At 38.3% G+C, this 19461-nt stretch overlaps 1 protein-coding gene across 6 annotated transcripts in view; it reads right to left on the reverse strand.

The window, feature by feature from the left end:
• STAU2 (staufen double-stranded RNA binding protein 2) overlaps positions 1-19461 on the reverse strand; it is a 170740-nt gene that overhangs the window by 41106 nt on the left and 110173 nt on the right. Inside the window, exon 14 of one of the 6 annotated variants that reach the window (XM_074577284.1) lies at positions 17116-17957. The exons of the other annotated variants lie outside the window; for them this stretch is intronic. Coding sequence (XP_074433385.1) covers positions 17952-17957 — 6 coding nt within the window. The 3' untranslated portion in view covers positions 17116-17951. Of the gene's footprint in view, positions 1-17115; positions 17958-19461 lie in introns of those variants that run through there. 6 annotated transcript variants of the gene reach the window in all.

A 19461-nucleotide genomic window follows, 5' to 3' on the forward strand; every position in this document is an offset into this window, starting at 1 on the left:
TGAGGAGAAACATGGATCCACTTATGCTCTGATCCTGCAGACCCCTACGAATCTGACTGACTTTAGTGTATATAACATCTCTATTGAGTAAAGCTATTCAAACTGAAGTGTTTTCAAGACCGTGAAGCCAATTTAAATTTTCTTCAAGGGACACGTGAAAAATCTAATACTTACTGACTTAAAAATTAAACTAGCTGCAAGCTACAGTTGTGCATGAAAATTATAAAAATATGCTTTGCATAGTATTTAAAATAGTAACCTTTTTTCTGCATTTCCTTTCTCTTTCCAAGAGACAATATGCTAGTACATTGGTATAAATCAAGATCAGAATTTTGTATTGTCATATCATATTCCATCCAAAGTTTCCAGGGCACGTTAAGATGCAGCTATTTAATAACCTCACTTGTTTCGTGAGGTTTTGTGCCTCTACTTCTAGCAGAAAAAAAATGGGGGGAAGGGAATATAAGGAAAAAGGAATATAAGAAAACAGGTTTCCCACCCAAGATGAGTAATATTTCAGTCACTGAGCTGTAAGATTTAGACCACTATATCGGCACCATATAAACAAATAAAGGCCACATGCAATCTTCCCTCAGGCAGAATGAAGAAGGGAGAAATAGAAAGAAAGAAAGAAAGAAAGAAAGAAAGAAAGAAAGAAAGAAAGAAAGAAAGAAAGAAAGAAAGAAAGAAAGAAAGAAAGAAAGAAAGAAAGAAAGAAAGAAAGAAAGAAAGAAAGAAAGAAAGAAAGAAAGAAAGAAAGAAAGAAAGAAAGAAAGAAAGAAAGAAAGAAAGAAAGAAAGAAAGAAAGAAAGAAAGAAAGAAAGAAAGAAAGAAAGAAAGAAAGAAAGAAAGAAAGAAAGAAAGAAAGAAAGAAAGAAAGAAAGAAAGAAAGAAAGGAAAAGAAAAAAGAAAGAAAGAAAGAAAGAAAGAAAGAAAGGAAAAGAAAAAAGAAAGAAAGAAAGAAAAAGAAAGAAAGAAAGAAAGAAAGAAAGAAAGAAAGAAAGAAAGAAAGAAAGAAAGAAAGAAAGAAAGAAAGAAAGAAAGAAAGAAAGAAAGAAAGAAAGAAAGAAAGAAAGAAAGAAAGAAAGAAAGAAAGAAAGAAAGAAAGAAAGAAAGAAAGAAAGAAAGAAAGAAAAGAAAGAAAGAAAGAAAGAAAAGAAAGAAAGAAAGAAAGAAAGAAAGAAAGAAAGAAAGAAAGAAAGAAAGAAAGAAAGAAAGAAAGAAAGAAAGAAAGAAAGAAAGAAAGAAAGAAAGAAAGAAAGAAAGAAAGAAAGAAAGAGAGAAAGAAAGAAAGAAAGAAAAGAAAGAAAAGAAAGAGACATTTGACAGATGCTAGTCACATCACTTAGTGCTTGTCTGGAAAGACCTCAGAAGGCATATCTATTCCAAAATAACTAAATAAATTCAAAATTCACACCAGTTTGTTGCAAGAACTCAGGTTTTATTTTAAACTAGGAATGTGCTATTTTGCTCTGACTTAAAATAGCCACGCACAGCCCTCCTTTAAAAAAAATACCACACTGAAACATGTTCCCTTAAGATACACAAGACAAAACTGATTCTTTTAGTGACTGAAGTTAAACCAAAACATCTCTAATTAAAAACTTCATTCCGGAGGGGATAAAAGAGAAGTTTAGGAAGATGGGAGAAAAAGAAGTATTTTAACATGTGGTGCTTTTTACGTTGTGCAAAGCGTATACCTTTGTCTTCTCTTCATTTACACCATCAACCCTGTAGCAACTGTTGCACCCGCGCTGTATGAGTTTAATTGCTTTAAAACAAGTAACGTTACTTACTGCTGCCATTTGCATCAGCATAAAAATTCAGTTCTCTGATTTGCAAGAAACTTAAAAAGCCTCCTCACAGAGCGGTTTACAGCGGCCTTTCCAGCTTACCATTTCTGACATACGTAGGCAGCTTTCCTGACACATGGCAAAGAGTGCAAATTACTTGAGTATTCAGCACCATAAAACACAGTCACTGATATAAAAGCTGAAAATGTGCATACCAGCTTTTTATTGTGCGTTTACAGCCCAACTGAAGTTTATGAACAAAGTTTCATTAAAAGTTGAATTATTACATATTGGGCACGCTGGCATTATATTAGCGGTAAACTAAAAACCAGAGTCAACCGCATTTCTACTTGCTGGCTGCAACTGAGCTTCTCCGCGTACATCTGTAATTTTTAAAAATTCCTCCTGCTTCTACAACAAACCTTCTGCTAATTTTCTTCAATTTTCTGCTCCACTAACTTAAAAGTCATTTCCTTAAGAAAACAGATGACAGACAACCTGAGTGACTGATTATATTGTGCCATCACTTTGTTTTTTCTGGGAGGCCTTGGTTTAAGAGGATGGATGTTAGTGTAAATGACAGAAAGGGGAGCTTCGCATAGGATTTCACTTCTGTTCAAAGACAAGCTAATGCAACCTCGCTGAGGTGCAATCAACTTGACAAATGGATGCTGTGCAGCCCTGTGCCTCCCACTGAAACCCGAGAGTCTGATTTACACAATATTCCCCCTGTAAGCGGAGGGAAGCCCAAATTCCAATCAGACTTAACGCTGCTCGGCTGTATAATGGGTTGATCTGATAATTCCTCCCATATAATGAAATCCGATAATAGTGGGAAAAAATACATCAGAGAGAATGGAATACATTAATGAACTTGTAAAAATACACTTAAGTCTTAACAGATTTAATAAACAGAGGAGGGATGGCTCAAACCGGGAGTCTTCATATGTGGTCAGCAGTTCTCGGGTTTAACAATGAAGCTGACTGAAAATACAGTTTCTATTTACAATTGACTACATTCACCACACCTTTTTTCAGATGGCCAGGAAAAGAAAAAAAAGCATTTAAATATCAAAGTAAGCTTTGTAATATGTTTACATGTCTTGCCTTGTTCTGTTTCCCCTTCAAACTAAACTAACTCTATGATACAAGCTGTTTTCTCAGGGAAATGTGAGTCAGATAGAAATGTTTTCCTACCCGAGAAACAGCGTTTCATTTACTAACTGGAAAAAATAGGAAACATTTGCTTTTAGACTTTTAAGATTTTTTTGGAATTGAAAAACAAAGACAATTCCATTTCAAAACGCTTTCACACAAGTTCAACAGCTGGCACAAAAATTAACTGAATGTTTACGCTGGAAAAATGTCACAGAAATGTCTATTAAATCAGTATTTTTTGTGTATCATAATAAACTACTCTGATTGTCATTGTTCTCTACAAATAAACATTTTGCCTTAGCAGCTACAATTGCGACCAGAAGCTGTTCTCACACATATACGAGTTGAGTAGTGCAGGATTTTATTTACTTTGCTGTTGTCACAAATAAAAGAAAAAAAGAAAAAAACTTATGCAAACATTTCATGCTGAAGTGAATGGATTTCAACAGCTGCTGATTTGGTGACATCGAGAACCCCAGTGGAGATGTCCTGCTGAATTAACGTCTTGGAAATGTTAAAAAGAAACTTCAAACAGCCCTTGTTTAGCAGGCGGTCGAGGCTCGCTCTCGGTGGGGATCATGTGAAGACTAGCAGAGCAGTCACTCAGTCATGAATCAGACTTGTCAATAGTTGCCCGTTTTCTCAACAGGTGTCTCAATCACACGCCACAGTCCTTCCCCCCATAGGCTTCTGTTCAACAGAAATCACGATCGCACAGGACACTGGTTTCGCTTGCATGAGACATGTATCGATTTCTTAATAACCAGCTCCCTCCTCCAGTCTCTACTGGACTTTATACTGGGTATAGACACGTCTCTCTCGCCTATGTGAGCTAGCAGGGAAAGTATGAGAACTGTAACACGGGAGCGGGGAAGCATTTAATCCTTTGTTATTGCTGCAGATAAGCACGGCAAACACCAAACGATCATCCGCTGTTTTGTCAAATAAGTATGAAATGCTATTATATCGAGGTACCCTCCGGGAATCATTACACAGTAATCACTTGGTACAGAAAAAGGCATCACTGCCATAAAAGATCTAACTGTAAATAAAAACGTAGGGAAATGTTTCATATTAACTAAATAAAAAAGTTTGAATTAAAGCCCCAGGAAGCCATTTTCAAAAACATTTTTTTTATAACTAACTTGAGGTTTTACAGCATTTTTGTAATTAAATTAATTTGTTAAGTTTTTAAAATTATGACTCATACGTGCATGTACCTACAAAAGTAAGTTAAGTCCTATAGACCCCAGCTGTCAGAATCCTGAAGCAGTCACAGAAAACTTTAAATTACATACAGGTTTTACCCTATTAAAAAGTGTTTATCTCTGTGCTTACAGCTACGCTCTTGGAGCCACATCAGTGTCAAGCAAGACAACAAAAAGATTTAGAGAAATTTTTCTTGGCTTTTCTGACAAAAAGCAACCAACCAGTAAATATTCTACAACACTTACTAAGTTTGAACAAATTATATCATTTATGATGTCAATTAGAATCAACTTTACATCACCAAACTACTCTGGGCTTCCTGTTGTTGCCTTTGTTTTCTAATTTTACCTATTATATGTACACAAAATACTGATGGTCTGAAGTAATCTTTTGTATTTTCAGGCCAGTCTCTTCCTGTATCAGTGGAAGAAGTACCATTGTAAAATAATGTGGGCAGGTTAGTATCAGGGTACTTCACTTTTATAGTAACAGCTCCTGTAGAAACTACAGCTTCTGCATGACTTGCAAATTAAACATAAAAGGAGATTTACCAAAAAATGTATCAGCTTTATGCAACGTTTCAAGAACGTAAGCCCCTTCGTTATCAGACTTTATAAAAAAGTTCCCCAAGGAAGATAAACTCTCTAAATGTAGCATACGATTTAATAATGCCCAAATATGTTGGAAAGTCATGTCAACTGAAGTTAGACAGTAAAACCGGTGCAGTTTGACCATTCCAGCTGTATGTCAAAATTCTTCCACATTGTTGGATAACATGAAAGTGCAGCACCAGTTCCTGTCACCCTCAATTTAAAAACTTTTGATATACTACCTCTGAGCATGGAGTTGTTTAAATACTATCTCTAACATCAGTAAACTGCATGTACCACCTGCACCGTGACTTGAATTACTGAAACACAACACTACACAATTAAAGAGATCATCTCAGCTTTCAGCAGAAAAAAACATTGTACTGAAGAAATTTATATCGAAAGAAAATGTTTTAAATATATTTCAAATGTGAAATATAATTTGATTGTGCATCTGATGTATACACAGATTATTAATTTATGCAGGATACACCATAGTGACAAGTTGTTTTAAGTATGTTGATAGATGCATAGAGCCTGGGCCAGATCTTGAAAATGCTAGGGAACTGAGTGACTTTATGTACAAGTAATCCCTGTGAATTAATTTTAACTACTCACGCAAGTGCTTTGTAATTTGACATATCAGTTTTTGTAATTTCTGTAAGAAGGAACATAAAATATATACATTACTTCCTACGTTGTACAGACAGCATGTCAGCATATTTTTTTTGCTTTGAGGTAATTTGTAAGAATTTTGTTCCTACTCAGAACCGTAATTCTATTTTATTCAACATTGTATAAGTATTTTGACATAAAACTGGATGAATCAATTGGTTTCGACAGGACTGCTCAGATGTATGCTGCTTCCTATGTATTTGTAGACAGACGACTTGCATTTTTTAAGATTGATTTTCTCTGTAATTTTTGACACTATGTAAGGATATTACGCAGAGAACATGCCAGACCATTATTTAGAGAACACAAATACATTCTCAGCAAATGCAACCTTTAATGACATTTACTTACGAAAGTCGCCGGGCACTGATTGATTGATTCTGAACAGGAGCCCAGCCTCACACAGACCACATTCATCAAAAGCATCCTAATCATACCAGCATATTAACATTTTGAACTTTACTCCCAGTACTCAAGGAATGCAACTCATGAAATAATGAAATTTAGGGGAAATTGAATCTTGTTTTCAATATGTAAAGACCTACTTTCAACACAGATAATGCATTCTTGCTGCATTCTCTGCTTTCTCCCCAGCCAAGGGCAAGAACTGATAAAAAAGCAGCTGTTTTGGAGAAAACCCCTAATGTTGACATGTAATCATTGTAAAAATGGGACTTTCAGCAGGTCATCTGCAGTGATGCAAGTTCCATCTCATTCAGATGCAGCCCTTTTATTCCAGAAAAAAGGACACAATTAAAAAATGGAAGAAAGTACACTAGCAAAAGTAATGCAAAGGCTACAACAGCAAACCCTTAGGCACGTAGTCAGAATGATATCAAGAAACAAGAAAGCGTTATTACCAGTACAGATAGCATTGGTATTCTTGAATTGACCATGCTTAGCTCTAAGCTCCAAAGTTTAAAAGGATATACTGACAGATTAGATGGTTCTGAAAAAGAGTCAGAAGAATAAGGTATGTAAAATCTTCCCTGTATTTCAAGACTAAAGAAGCTTAAGTTACCATACTTATGAGAGAAGGTGTGGGTAACTTAACAGTGGACCTGCAGTACCTACAAGGAGAGAGATTTGCAGGGAGATGTCTCAAAAGTAACAAAACTAAAAGATCTTGTGAAAGGTAGGGGAAGGTCAGACAAGAAGGCAGGCACACAACTTCTCGCTGACTACAATAGGGTAAGAGTGATATTGAGCCTTTTCTTTCTTCTGCCAGACAAGGAACGTAACGGAAACTTCAGCTGCAAACTCTGAAACATTGTCTTTAGCAAGTTTCCAGCACCAATGCGCTACACCAGCATGTCCATTTCAAGATCTGAAAGGACTTTTCTGACTTCTTCGTATAATAGAAACCAAAGCATGTCACCTGGTTATACCATTCTTATCTGGGAACTTGGCTTGCTTAGCTTCTGGTTTCTACTTGAAATGGAGAATGTGATCGGGAATGCAGAAGCACATAGCATACGCCCTAGAGTCTTGTTCCATCTGATAAAGACCATCCCTGTCAAAATTGCACTCCTTTTCAAACCATCAGTCAAATACCAGTCTTTGATACTCCGGGCTGCCGCTCTCTCAATTGTGAAATGATTTGTGATCTGGAACAAGGTTTTAGAAGGGAGATCTAAGAGAGAAGTAAGAGGCATTACCCAAAAGGAGGCCTGTGAGACACTGGTGGCTCTTTAAGACACAAGCCAGCACACATATCTGTTCTCAGGACAAGGGCCATGAATTCCTGTGATTCCAACAATGAGCCTTCACTTTTCTATACTTCCCTCCACTTCTTTTTCTAAAACCATGAACAAAACTTTCCCTTTCAGCTACTTTTGGCCAGCAGGAGGCAATGGGCATGCAAGTGCTGGCTACAATGACTTGTAAAAGAAAATAGCACAAAAGGGAGTTCAAAATACAAATTATTCATTCAACTACATAAGTTGTGATATGGCTGGAAACCACAGCTTTCATGCAGTTTGGACATTAAAACTAACCGTAACTATTTTGGGACATTGAAAACTAACCGTAGTAGTCATCATTTCTTAGTATGATTGTGTTCAGAGATGCCATATTTTACCCTCATGCACTTAGACAACACCCCAGCCAAAACAAAGGGATACTAAACCCAGGAAATGTAGCTACATTTGGTATTTCCCCTCAGATCAGCCTCCATTCACATCAGCTGATCTTGCATTTTTGACTGTCTGTACATTTGCACGGACCAATCATCAGGTAATCTAATGGGATGGCTCATATCCAGACCTACATGAGCATGAAACCATTCCATTCCAACCCAAAGGATTCTATGATTGATTCTATGAAAATGTTTACAGCATCAGGAGAATTGGTCAGAATTTCTTAATGAACTAGCGGTGTGGCTACTCATCTGGTATATCATTATAAATTGAACGAGTAAAGCTCCTGCAAAAGATAAAGCATTCATCTGTTTAAAAGCTGTGGGTGCTGCTTGTTTCTGAATACCATAGTTTAAGGTATCTCAAATCAGAAGTCCAGAATTAGAAGCTATATTAGAAATGTAGCCTATAATTTTTCTCTCAAGGCTTTAATTTGTAGTTCAGACCTTGTATCACAGTCCTTACTATTTTTGAAGCTTCATGATTAACCTTTAACTTTACTAAAACTGTTCAGATACCATGAGTGCTCCTATCCTGTTACACACTGCACTGTCCTTAGGCTGCTGATGGAACACATCTTGCCTAAGTATCTCAGCAAGTGATAACCTTCGAAACGACTTCTGGTGGGCTGTTACATCAAACTGTTTTATACCTTCTCATGCTTTCTTTCATTAAAAAAGTCTTTCAAGCAACTAAGAATATATTCCTTTTTTTTTTTTAATCTCACACTTTCTGTTAAAATGCTACAGTTTTCATTTAATGAAAACAGTCTCCAGTACCTTTTAATCACTTAGCTTTTGTGTCTAAAGTTGAAAGTTTATTGCAAATAACCAGTTTACTCCTTATCGCTTTTCTCGCTGTTTAGTCATGATCAGAAACAAGATGTTCCTTAAGATATTTCATAATTTCATCAAATTCTATACTTCCTGTTTTTCTGACTGGTTTCAGTACTGTTCTCTTCATTACACTGCTTATTTTGTCACATTTCCCAAGTCTTACTATAACTCAGGGCTTGTGACATTGCTGTATGTTCTAGAGGCTATTTAGATATGAAGTGCTCTTGGCTTTTTATCCTAAAAGGCATATCTTATACACAGGAAATAATCTGCTTCTGAAGTTAACACTTAGCTTGCTACTCTTCCTTTCAGTGACATTCATTGATATAAAGTATAACTGTGACAATTTTGTTTGGTCATTGGCTTAATGCAAGTTATTTTGGGTTTTGACAGGTAAATAAAATCCTGCTGTTTTCTCACCACTTGCCAACACTGTTAAGATAGGAAGATGGATGTCTAAACATACCAAAACATAGATTCATAAGGCAGATGCAGTATGACCCAAACAAGTGTATTAACGCAGTCATTTCTCTAGCTGAAAAACTAAGATGTATTGCACTTAAAAGGAGTGTGTTGAGGGAAAAGTGTGGGCATTCATTGCCAAGCTGCTCAGCCGACTCTTCAAGAAGGTCCTTTGCTGCTAAAAATGTACTCATGGACTTCCCTCACCAGTGAAAGTTACTTTCACAGAGCAGCTCCAGCCATATTAAAGCTGTCAGCTTTTGATTTTATTTTTCACATTTCATCTCTGCTAGAGCATTTCTTGAAGAGCAAAACTTAAGAGTCCAAATAGCAAAGTTTCTTTAAAATCCCAACTACTGTTCTTTACCGAATGTTGGTCTTGTATCACTTAACCCTCAGAAACACTTTGACCTGAAAAGAGACACAAAGCCATCAGATATAGGAAGGACGCAGCCAAAATTCTTATTTTTCAGTATACTATATATACCTCTTTTACTCTGATTAAAAGTCGCAGCCAAACAGAGTCTTTCAGAAAAGAGGATGAATTTCAACTCTTTCCATCGACATTTGTCTCAGGTGTTACCTTTTCTAAATGCAAAAGGATTCATTTAAAAGTATAACTTTCCCTTTTAAATGAAAATATATATTGTCCCAAACACAATTTCCTTACACTCTACTAAACACAGACAGGGATGGCTAGAGGCTACAAATCTTTAGGTTCTCCACTGATGCATTAACTAAACAAAAAAGACAACCTTACTTGTTTCAGAAAGCTTTATTAGAATAGGAATCTTTGAAGACAAACACAAAAGATTCTAATATGTTTAGAATTTATAATGTAAACAACTAATTTAATGCATCACTAGCAATATACAATAGTCGCCATCTTGCAACAGGAATGCAAGTAAGAAACTGATGTAATCCGTGAGATATTTCAAAATAATTAATTTGAGAATAAAAAAAAATGAACTTTTATTGTGTAAACTCTCCCTCTGCCTTTTTTAAAAGGATCAGAAAACTGCAGCAGTTGAACCTTTGCTAAATGAAGGTAACAAGCGATCTTTTGAACTGGCCTCTAAATTAAGAACACGTAATTGCCTGAGAAAGGGTATTTGATCAAAAGGGTTTTAAGTGTTACTTATTAGGAGAGTTCCAAAAAACTCCACAAGATCCAGTTTATTTAAATGAGTGCCAAAAAAACTTGCAAATTTTCTCAAAGCGGTTTGACACATCCAAATTGTGTATTTGCCAGCCTGTCAGACTTTTCTGTGCTAATAGTTTTGTTCTGTAAGGGCAAGTGGGGCTTTAAGCTTTTTTGGGTCAAGCCAATGTTTGATGCCTCCTTTTAACTTTCTTAACTCCCTCTCAAACCCGTATCTTCTTGCTTAACTATTTTGCAGCTTAGAAAATTCCAGTAAACATTCCTTTCCAATTTTTTTCTTTTCTATTTTTTCCCTCACAAACGTGGACAGATACATGATGACAAAAAATGGTTCTACACGCGGATCCCTGCTTATTTTTTTATTTAATTGGAAAGAATGATCCTGTATTCTGACACACTCCAAAATCAAGCCGCAGGTCCTGCAGTATTATCTGCATTGCTGAACTGAGGCACCCTGGGAAGCCCCACTCACATGAGCAAAGCTTCGTGTACGCCCAGCTGTCCCTGAAATGACTGACAGTGTATTATTGTAACACTCCGCATAAGTGACAATGGGGTATTGACTCATATACCACAACATGTAAATCTCCTCAATTCATAATTTCATACATCATGCTGTGCTGGAAAAAAAATTACCCCAATTATTCAAAACAGTGTTAAAGTATGAAATATTTAGGAAGTAGTCTGAAACAGGACTGACCTGCTGAACAGCCCCATGTTTTGAAGTAATGGCTAAACAGGCTCTCTACGATCTCACAAACCAGCTAAAATCTTTACGTTTCTGGGATGAGCCCTGTAGCCAGTATCAGCAAAAGGTGTGCTTTTTACATAAATGGCTGAGGCATAACGGGTCCAGGGACTGCTCAGAGCCCCACTACTATCAGCACACAGGGAACTGAGCCTTCAACACTTGCCTTACTTTATCAAGCTGCTGATATAAGAGATTCAGCAACAGCAGAGGTACAAACATATGCCAAGATGTCCTTTATGAATCCCTGCCACGTAACCAAGTCTTAAAAACCCTGAAGCAAATGTAAAGCTTTTTTACAGACAGCTGAAGAGCTGAATGCTGAGTAAGGGAAGGTCTTGTTTTGTCTGCAGGTTACACTTTGAAGAATTACACAAGGGAGGAAGAAGAAGACTTTCTGGGTACTGCTGGGGAACACAGTGACTCCAGCTGAATGTGTCTTACTACCTTAAATTGCATTTGTAGCCTGACCTAGCAGTCCCTCCTTGGGGTCCATGTGGCAACTTCCAACCATGAGAAGCACATGACTGGGAGGTTTGAACAATGCCGCCACCAGCTGGATATGTATCGGTGGCAGGGATGGGGTTGGCTGTAGAGCAAGGTAAGCATACTCTTCCTGAAAAATATACATACATTGGAAAAAGCAGGTTTGTATTGGCTAAATCTGCTGCCAGACTTGGGACAGGTATTCTGCAATTTCAACAGTAACTTTGAAGTTATCTGTTCCAGTTTGCTTAACTTTGGCCATTTGTAGTGAAAACCAAGATTCACTTGATGGTCGATACTGGACTGTGGAAAATCATAGCTTAAGGCTCTTTAACTCCCAGAAGGAGCCGAATCCTTTTTTTCACCTTTCAGAACAGTGCCCTAACTGCCGTCTTGTGGGGTATTACAACACGAGAACTCCCCCAAACTCTACTGCTCACGCAGCTCTACTGAGCACACCGTTTAGGGAGCCAAAGGAGATGACTGCTCTGTGGGTATCGCTTTCTGTTCCTGTGGCTGCCCAGCTGGGCTGCTCTGTAGCACGAGGAGGGGTCCTACAGAGGATTCATGCCCCTGTGGGGACAGGAATAGAATCAAATTTACATCTTCTGCATCTTGCGTGAGTGCGTGAACTTCTGAGCTTGTAGGTAAAATAGTTCATGATCTTTCCCACCAGTTTAGTGAACCTCAGCCATTTTGCTAGTTTCACTACAAATGCCCAAGTACGAAATTAATTATTTTTTTTGGCTAGAAGCATTTTTTTCTTTATTTTGGACCCATTTGAACTGTTTTTTTCAGGGGATGAAGGATGAGAGGGGAGATTTTGGACTGTAAAATCAATTATTTGTACAGCCGTAAGGATCTGTGGAAAACTAGGTCTCACACTCTCTCAAATGATGGGAAAGAGAAAGAATGAAGAAATACGTATAAAATTTAAAGTTTAACTTAGGAGTTCACTGTTTTGGTTTTGCTTGATACCTCCATTTTAGTGTTTATTATCTCAAGTCCTGGGTCCTTGAGAGAGTGAATTACTTGGAAGCAGTCTTACTTCTAGCATATGTGAAGGATCTTGCTGGAATGAAGCATTAGTATTGGAACACAGACGGTCTGTGAGGGCTACGAAACGGAGGACACAAGTACATTCGTAGCTTCTGGGGATGCAGGAACTCCTGCATCAAGTGAGGATATTGCACATTTGACGCTTTGAAGAGAAGGCTGGTTGGTGACTCCTTCCTGTCTCAAACAGTGGGATGTTCTGTCTCGGTGGTCTGAGAAACCCAGTGTGACTACAAAAACCTGCATGTGAGATGAGTTTGGGTGATAAGAGAGCGACTCGGACGTTATGTTAAATGAGTTACAGGAAAGAATATACATATCTTTTTCCCTGGAGACACTTTCCATCAGGGCATCAATGGCAACCATGTTAAAAAAGGAAAGTGACATCATTTTCTCAGGTAAACCATTAGCGATCAAGCTAGGGTAAGTCTTCAGCTCTTTCTTAATATTTAAAAAAAAACACCCAAGGAAGAAAGCAGGATGTTGTTGCATTATTGATGTCTAGGAACTGAGTTTAATCTTACTGCTCTGAAACATAGCTCCACAACTTCCTAATGCTCAGCAGACATCCAGACCTTTAACGTACTGATCCATGTTACAGGTAGTATAGCTAAGAAAGTAACTTTAGAAATAAACTTTAAATCGGACAGGAACTTGCCACAGTCTGCACTGAGCATGCAATGCATTACTACTTTTATATTCTCCCCATTACTTGACAAAATATTCCTTTGTCTCTTCAGTAATCCTACCTCTGCTCAGAACAGACACAAGTTTGCCGACAACAGACTAAGAAAAGTGCTTCACTGTTCCCTAAAACTAAAACATGGGCCAAACTACATACAGATGAGTGCGTAAGTTATGTAGACACAACAGATGACAGGAGTTTGATGTGGGAACACGGTGCTGGAAGACAGTCCAAGTTTACAGAAGTGCTTAGACTAGCTCACCATCAGGGCTGGTTACGTTGTGCAGACCAATCTCAAAACAAAGAAGGAGAAGAAAACTCCAAAGTCAGAGGAATATTGTACCAATTTGATGAAACTTGAGTGGTGACAGAGAGGAGCGCTCAGTTTTGTTATCCCACTTTATTTCACAGTACATAAGCTTGGCCATTCCCCTGCAATTACTTATAAGACCTGACCTCCTCCTTTTCCCTTTAAGTCTATTGTCGGAACATTATTCAAGAAGCCAGAGATCCTAGCTTCTTGAAATGAATCCTTGACATGAAGGGGTGTAGGATGTCAGATTTAGTTTCTACTTGCACTATGCAGATCCATGGGTCGTATGATGATTATGCAAACAAAAAATTATGAAACTTCATTTGTACTAGGTGAATGCATAATGCCAGCCATATGATATTATTTCAAGAGAAGTGGAAAAATTAGGTGGCAAACACAATTTTGGCAAAAGCACTGTTCTTCAGGTGCAACATGTGCAAATCATTATTTTGTCCTGTAGAATGGCTAAGGAAATGTATCTTGAAATGGCAATTATATAATTAGTGTGTCAAATAACTTCATTGAGTGACAAGTGATTAAACACATATCAACGAACGGACATAGCATTACTTTGATTATGAAAATGCCACAGAATAACGCTGGCAAGTACCGGGTGGGCAACAAAGTTGACTGTACATTTTGCTAATACCTTTCTTTGTCTAAAATGGAGGTGCTTACAAAATAAGCAACAGGGTGTTAGTTTTAATTCATAAGGTTTGAAAGGCCTTGCCAGTCCTAGAAATCAAAATGAACATAGCTATTAAAATGAAAATGCTGCCCGTCAGGGGTCAAGATGAAAAATCCAGATCCTTGTCAATCCCAACTGCAAGACAAGCTACTGGGGGGGTCTCCTTCCACTTTGTATTTCCTTCATCTCTGCACCAACCTTTGTCTAGTAGGTGTGTGTCTATCCATTTTTAACTGTTGAGTAGGAGAAGACCCTACCTCTGTTGTCTTCCCTCTGTTTTTTCCTGACAAGGAAAAAGCTGTTAGATTTCTTGATACTGCAAGTGGGCTGAATCTGCTGCTGCAGTGTGACAAGGCAGAAAAATGACACTTTTAGCTTTTCCAAACTTCTCCGATACCTTTCCCTTTTAAGCTTCTTCCCTAACAGCCACAGCAGCAAGAAAATTCAAGATTTTTACATTTTACCATTGGCCAGCTGAGCCTGAAGTAACAGCAAACCAAACCAAACCAGAAACAGACTGCAAACTGAGGATAGCGAACAGCTGGCCTGTGGTCTGTGGAAGGTTGGCTCATTGCACGTTGTTAATGCCTTTCTTTTCACTTCCACATGCTACGCTGCACTGAAAGCCTGCTAAGGTATTTTAATGCAAGCAACTACTAAGGGTGCAGTTCTAAAACAGCTCAGCTTCTCTAGGTAAGGGCTGCTGCGATCCTGCTCTTCCTCCCTCCTTCTGTGTGCATTCCTGTTCTCTTCTTTACGCCGGATCACTGCCACTGCACAGTGAAGAGGTTTAAGGGTACTACACAAGACAAACATTTCTACAAAAAAAATCACTTTTCTGTACAGTTAATTTTTGCCTAATCCTTTTCAAGTGACATTTACAAGGTGGGTAAGCTGATCTAATAGCTTGCCGCTGTGGATGGCCCCCCCTCCCCTTCTCTTGGCTGGGCAGTCCTGATGCCTCCCTTGTTCCAGCTCCGGTACTCACCTAAGGCCTAGTGGGCCAGTTCAACTCACTTCACTGGCTAAACACCTGAGGTAGTTTCTGCCAGCTCAGTGATTTAGGAAGCACCAGGGTTGGAGACGAAGTCAATGGAAAGGAACAACCAAGGCAGATTCTCCCACCTCGAAGATATTCAAAAGCTGCCCGGACACGGGGCTGGGCAGCCTGTTGTAGGTGGCCCTGCTTGAGCCGGGGGGTTGGAGCAGATGACATGCAGAGGTCCCTTCCAACCTCAGCCATTCTGTGATTCTGTGAACCTCACCACTCCTGTGAAACCCCACCTATAATTGTCACCAGGATATTTCACCTTTTTTTCTTTTTTCCAACAGAGGAGGAAACAGCCCCAAAAACATACATGGTCTTTGTTTGTCATTATTTACATGTAAGATACCCAGAGACTGCAACAGTAGCATTTCATACCCTGCTGACATTACTGTGTAAACAAACATGCACACACAGAGCACTGAAAAACCCTATTCTGCATCCTCAGCAAGAGGCAGTCACATTGGGAAGCTGCTTGGGAAGTCCTGAATGAGAGCACCGAAAGGGTCTGGCAGGGAGATAGCCCTGCCTTGGTTTACATTCTGTTCCCATTCAGCAGTTAATTAGTAACTCACTTTTTTGAAAATGAAAGATTACACATCCTGAACAAATACAAACGTTTGATCTCAAGCTCATCAAGGAAAACTTCAGCAGCTGCCAGGGAAAAGCAAATGTTCTGTCACGTACATCCAGACTGAGATAATGCGAAACAGAAGACGAAGAATACGGAGAGAACGTACCCACTCTTCCACACACAGTCACGGGGAGCACAGCAGAGGAGGAAAAAGTACCAAATAGCAGACAATAACCTCGTGAGCCTAACTAAAACCTGATGGGATGACTCCTGACTGCAATGTGAACCTAAGAGGTGAAACCTTCCCGACACAACAAGAGAAGGGTAAAGCATGGTGCTATATACCAAAAGCAGTTTATATTTCCGTCCTGTGTGAACTGTCTCTTTTGGAGCACCAGGCACTCAGCCGTGGCCATGACTGACCCACCCTGAACGCTACGGAGTCATCAAGGAGAAGGCGTCAGGCAGCCAGACCACGCTGGCAGGAGAAGGAGACCTAGTTGCATGAGATGTTTTCGCAAGATCAGGTAGGAGTCCTGATGCTGAAGGGGCTGTGAAGGAGTCGCCAACCTTTGAGAGAACTGCTAGAAGATTTTCACTGAGACAAACTAAGGTTTTCTCATTTTATTGAAGAAGCCACCCCAAAGAAATATGAACCACATTCAGAGTGAATCGTGTACAAATGAGCTGACAAGTGAAGCACATAACACCAGCCAAAAACAAGGAATACACATATTTTTTATAAATATGTGTATATATAATGTGCATATATAAATGTGTATATGTAAATATTTTTCATTTTTTGGCTATGTTCAGGACACAAATACCCACTGTGAAGTAAATGTGAACATCTAGAAAATACTAATTTCAGCTTAGAACAAAATTAATTTTTAGCAGGAACTGATGTAGTGTCTAATAAATAATCTTTTTTTCTGATGTGGAAAGGTATCTTAAGAAAAAACCCAAGCCTATTCATCTTTTTCGGATACATCATTGGACAAATCCTTATCCTCTGCATACTCACTGACTGCACCATTAGTTTTTTTGGCTTTTGTTCTTCTTGGGCTTTTCATTCAGCCAGTGACTCTGGTTGCCATAAATTCCCTAGATGCTGCTTCCTGAGCGTGCTCTACAAGCAATTCTCAGATCATAACAAATACAGAGATGCAGACCTCTATATGTATTATGTATTTGCTGTTACAAGGTAAAGTTCTTCTTAAACTTTAAGTGTCAATGCTCCAAGCACCTTCCCTCCAGCCCATTACCCTTCTCCCCTTGTACAATTTCTGTCCCCGATTCTCTTTCCAGCTATTTTTGTACTTGAAAAGAAAAGTGATAATAGTGGTAGACTATGTATAACATTACACAACTGTTATCTGTCCCAGAAAATAGAAATATGATATTTTATGCATTGTAATGTGTAGGAGAGTTCTAAAACCTGGTCTAATATACAACACAAATATAATGAATGGGATTAAGGAAGCATAGACCCAAGATACGAGCATAAAAGATTCATTACCATCACTTTAATAGCACATCTCATTGGGACTCTGGGTGAAGTAAACAGCAGAAGTCAGTACTAAACAAATGGGCAGTATCACCAGCTCCAAGCCTACGTTAAAGTCTCCAAAATCATTACAAAGCATTCAAATAATGAGAATTTAAGTAAATGCGCTGGTCTTTGAGCTGTCTCTTGAAATCTAAGTAGAGAACTGGTCATCCCTCAATGAAAATCAAGTTACTGGGAGTTAAAAATTCAGTTGTACAGGCAGAGCATGTCATGGCAAGCATTAAAAAATCTCAAAATGGGACTAATCTTTTCTTTCTCATCCCCAGGACTGACTTTAAAATCATTTTATTAAAAAATATATGTTCATACTTTCTATTTGACTGTTGTTCAGCAAGCCTCGAGAATGCACACAAGATGTTTTTTTCAGGTTTTTCTTTACAGCTATGAGAACCACAGAAGCACTTTCTTTCTGTTACATTGCAAGTTTCCAAAATACACATGCAAACATGGAAGCTGAGCTTGACACTGGCTTGTCCAAGAGGTAGCAGAAGTGTCACTTCTTAGACTGAAACTGTGTCATAGGCCATCTCGTATGACACAGGCTGTCCAATTTAATCTAGCTGCCGTTATAGTGAGTCCAGTAATTTGTGTTGAGTGAAGTACACCTCTAACAACTTTATGGTATTGACTAGAAGTCTTTAGGGGAAAAGGAAATCTCTGCTACCTCCAACAGTTTGCTCCAATAGCATTACATCTTCTGGCTAAGAGTTCTTGGTACTTCTTTGCTCAGGAATTCAAAGAGCTCTTCTTATAACCTAGTTTGCTATAGCTGAAAGGTATTTATTTGAATTAGTTACAAGCAATTTGGTGTTCAATACTTTGAGAAGATAAGCAGGCAGAACTCTGGAAGACTTTCAGACGAAGTAGTAGAGTAGATGCCTTTATTCATTTTGGTGGGGTTTTTGAGCACCCTCTTCCACTTAGCTCCAATTTCCTCTGTTTATACCACTCCCTTTAGACACTGACTGCCCCATTTCCCTGCACTTTCTCAGTTTTCTGTTCCAGTCAACCTATTTTTGCCTTCTATCTTTGAATTTTTCCCTTTTCTGTCTCCCACTCCTCATACCTTGAATTTTGTTAGTGACACAAATATAACAACTACCTGGACTTCCTTCCTGTTTCTTTGTATCACCCACATTCAATTAATTCCTAAGCTTCAAACTATATGCTTAAAGTCCATCATATGCCCAGAGAACAGGTTGTCTCCAGTCCCAAGGCAAAGTAAAAAATACCAGGATTCATCTCCCATTAAGGACAAACTCAGGTTTGCTTGAGAGCCACTAGAAAGTGGTGACCATTTTAACTAAAAGCTGCTTCCAGTTAAATTCTACTGAAAAATCCAAAGAACAGTGGCCATTAAGGAAAGAGAAATTTATAGTTATAGTCATGTACTGGGAAACAGAAAACAGAAAAAAGAAATAATTCAGGGAAAAATATTCTAATTAAATTTCTACTAAAGAGGTTGGCATACCTGAATGCAAAACCCAACAAAACATGTGGCAGGCTAGACTGCAGTAGTAATTTAGGCATGTTTCCCTTTTTTACAGTTTGCCAAAAGAAAAACGAAAGACCAGCAATTGCTTCCACAATACTGCTTCACGATCAAATGAGAGATGCCTTGTCAATCAGACAGTTGAAATACACACTAATTAGTGTATCAGCATGACATGTTTATTTTAATCTTAAATTGCTCAAATGAAGTATGCGGGGAAAAAATTTAAACTCATTAAAATCACAAGCTAAAACAATCTAAAGAATGAAAACTCCCTACAGAGTATAGGAAAAGAGCAAGTGACTTGAAAAAACCGCTGTGCCAAGTCTTGGCACACTTGAAAAAGCAAGATGATATACTTATGTAGGATTGGAACCACACTAGTATCTGCTGGGTAACAAATCTCCCACTGGATGTAACATATATATCTATATCACAAAATACAAGTCCAATCTAAAAGGTAGACTAGGGTGCTGGAGATGCCATTGGGAACCTGTTTTTCTTTTACTTTTTATGTTTCTTTTTTTGATCAAGGTATGTGGTCACTGTGGTTGTGCCACAACATAGTGACAAATCTGGTATACAGCTGTTTTGTTAGATATTCTCACACAACAGATTCTACCACTTTCCCACAGAGAAACTATTCCAGACTCTCATTCAGACAGTTTTCCATTAAAAAACCTAGAATTTACAGAATCTTTATTTTAGAACGATCATGAGAAAAATCATCTTCATAAGCACAGAATTGGATAGATCCTGAAGTAAGACTATGTCAGGCCTT

This window comes from Larus michahellis, chromosome 2 (assembly GCF_964199755.1).
Source record: "Larus michahellis chromosome 2, bLarMic1.1, whole genome shotgun sequence".
In the NCBI taxonomy this organism is placed as follows: domain Eukaryota; kingdom Metazoa; phylum Chordata; class Aves; order Charadriiformes; family Laridae; genus Larus; species Larus michahellis.